Source organism: Lycium barbarum, chromosome 1 (assembly GCF_019175385.1).
Source record: "Lycium barbarum isolate Lr01 chromosome 1, ASM1917538v2, whole genome shotgun sequence".
Classification (NCBI taxonomy): Eukaryota; Viridiplantae; Streptophyta; class Magnoliopsida; order Solanales; family Solanaceae; genus Lycium; species Lycium barbarum.
The window spans coordinates 66,617,224-66,618,501 of record NC_083337.1 but is presented as its reverse complement, the minus strand read 5'-3'; the positions used below and the strand labels follow the sequence as shown (position 1 = coordinate 66,618,501).

General features: G+C 41.9%; 1 protein-coding gene across 1 annotated transcript; it reads right to left on the bottom strand.

Moving 5' to 3' along the window:
- Positions 1-558: 558 nt before the first annotated feature.
- LOC132612076 (uncharacterized) lies at positions 559-1,020 on the bottom strand. The gene has a single exon (XM_060326420.1). The coding sequence runs from the start codon at positions 1,018-1,020 to the stop codon at positions 559-561; it is 462 nt and encodes a 153-aa protein (XP_060182403.1).
- Positions 1,021-1,278: the final 258 nt, after the last annotated feature.

Here is a 1,278-nt window from a genome sequence, read left to right as displayed (position 1 = left end):
TTTTTGGCGGCTTCCACAACTCCATTCATTTGTGGCCGGTATGCGGTTGAATTTCGATGAGTGATTCGGAACTGCGCGCACATGTCTTTCATTAAGTGGCTATTCAAATTTGCCCCATTGTCTGTTATGATTGATTCTGGGATACCAAATCGGCATATGATTTTTTTGCGCACAAAATCTGTGACCACTTTCTTTGTTACTGATGAATAAGATGTTACTTCCACCCACTTAGTGAAGTAGTCTATGGCGACCAAAATGAAATGGTGTTTGTTTGATGCAGCTGGCAAAATTTGCCCTATGACATCCATGCCCCAAGCAGCGAATGGCCAAGGTGACGTCATAGCATTCAGTTCTGTTGGAGGAACCTTTAACAAATCTCCATAAATCTGACACTTGTGATATTTTTGGACGAATTTGCTAGAATCATTCTGCATGGTCATCTTTTAATAACCTGTTCTTAAGATTTTCTTCGCTAGCACGAACCCATTCATGTAAGGTCCGCAAGTTCCAGCATGCACTTCTTTAATCAATCTTGTAGCTTCGTCAGAGTCAACACATCTAAGCAATACCAAATTTGGAGTTCTTTTTGTACAGGACATTCTTGTTGAGGAAGAAACCATTCGCCAACTTGCTAATAGTTTTCTTCTGGTTGGTGGTGATTCCTTCGGGATATTCTCGTTTCTCCAAGTACACTTTGATGTCAGTGTACCAATGTTTTCTATCAGCCTTCACCTCTACGAAAGCACAGTGGGCTGGTTGATCTCTGATCTCAATTTTGACAGGGTCAATGTATCTACTGTCAGGATGCTGAATCATAGATGTGATTGTTGCCAACGCATCAGCAAACGCATTCTGGGTTCTTGGTATGTGTTTGAACACGACTTCTTGGAACAGATCTGCCATTCTTTGCACAAGTCCAACATATGGTATGATCTTTTCAGTTTTGGTAGCCCACTCTCCTCGAACCTGACGGATTAGCAAATCCGAGTCACCAATTACCTGAAGTTCTTTCACATCCATGTCGAGGGATAAACGTAGACTCAAAATACATGCTTCGTATTCAGTCATGTTGTTGGTGCAATTGAAGCTCAATTTGGCTGCCACCGGATAATATTGGCCCGAATCTGAAACCAAGACGGCTCCGATTCCTGATCCTTTAAAGTTGATCGCTCCATCAAAGTATACTTTCCATCCTGACTCATCATCACTTTATTCGCCTTCAATTGTCATTATTTCTTCATCCAGGAAGTAAGTCCACAAGGGTACGGGATTGTCATC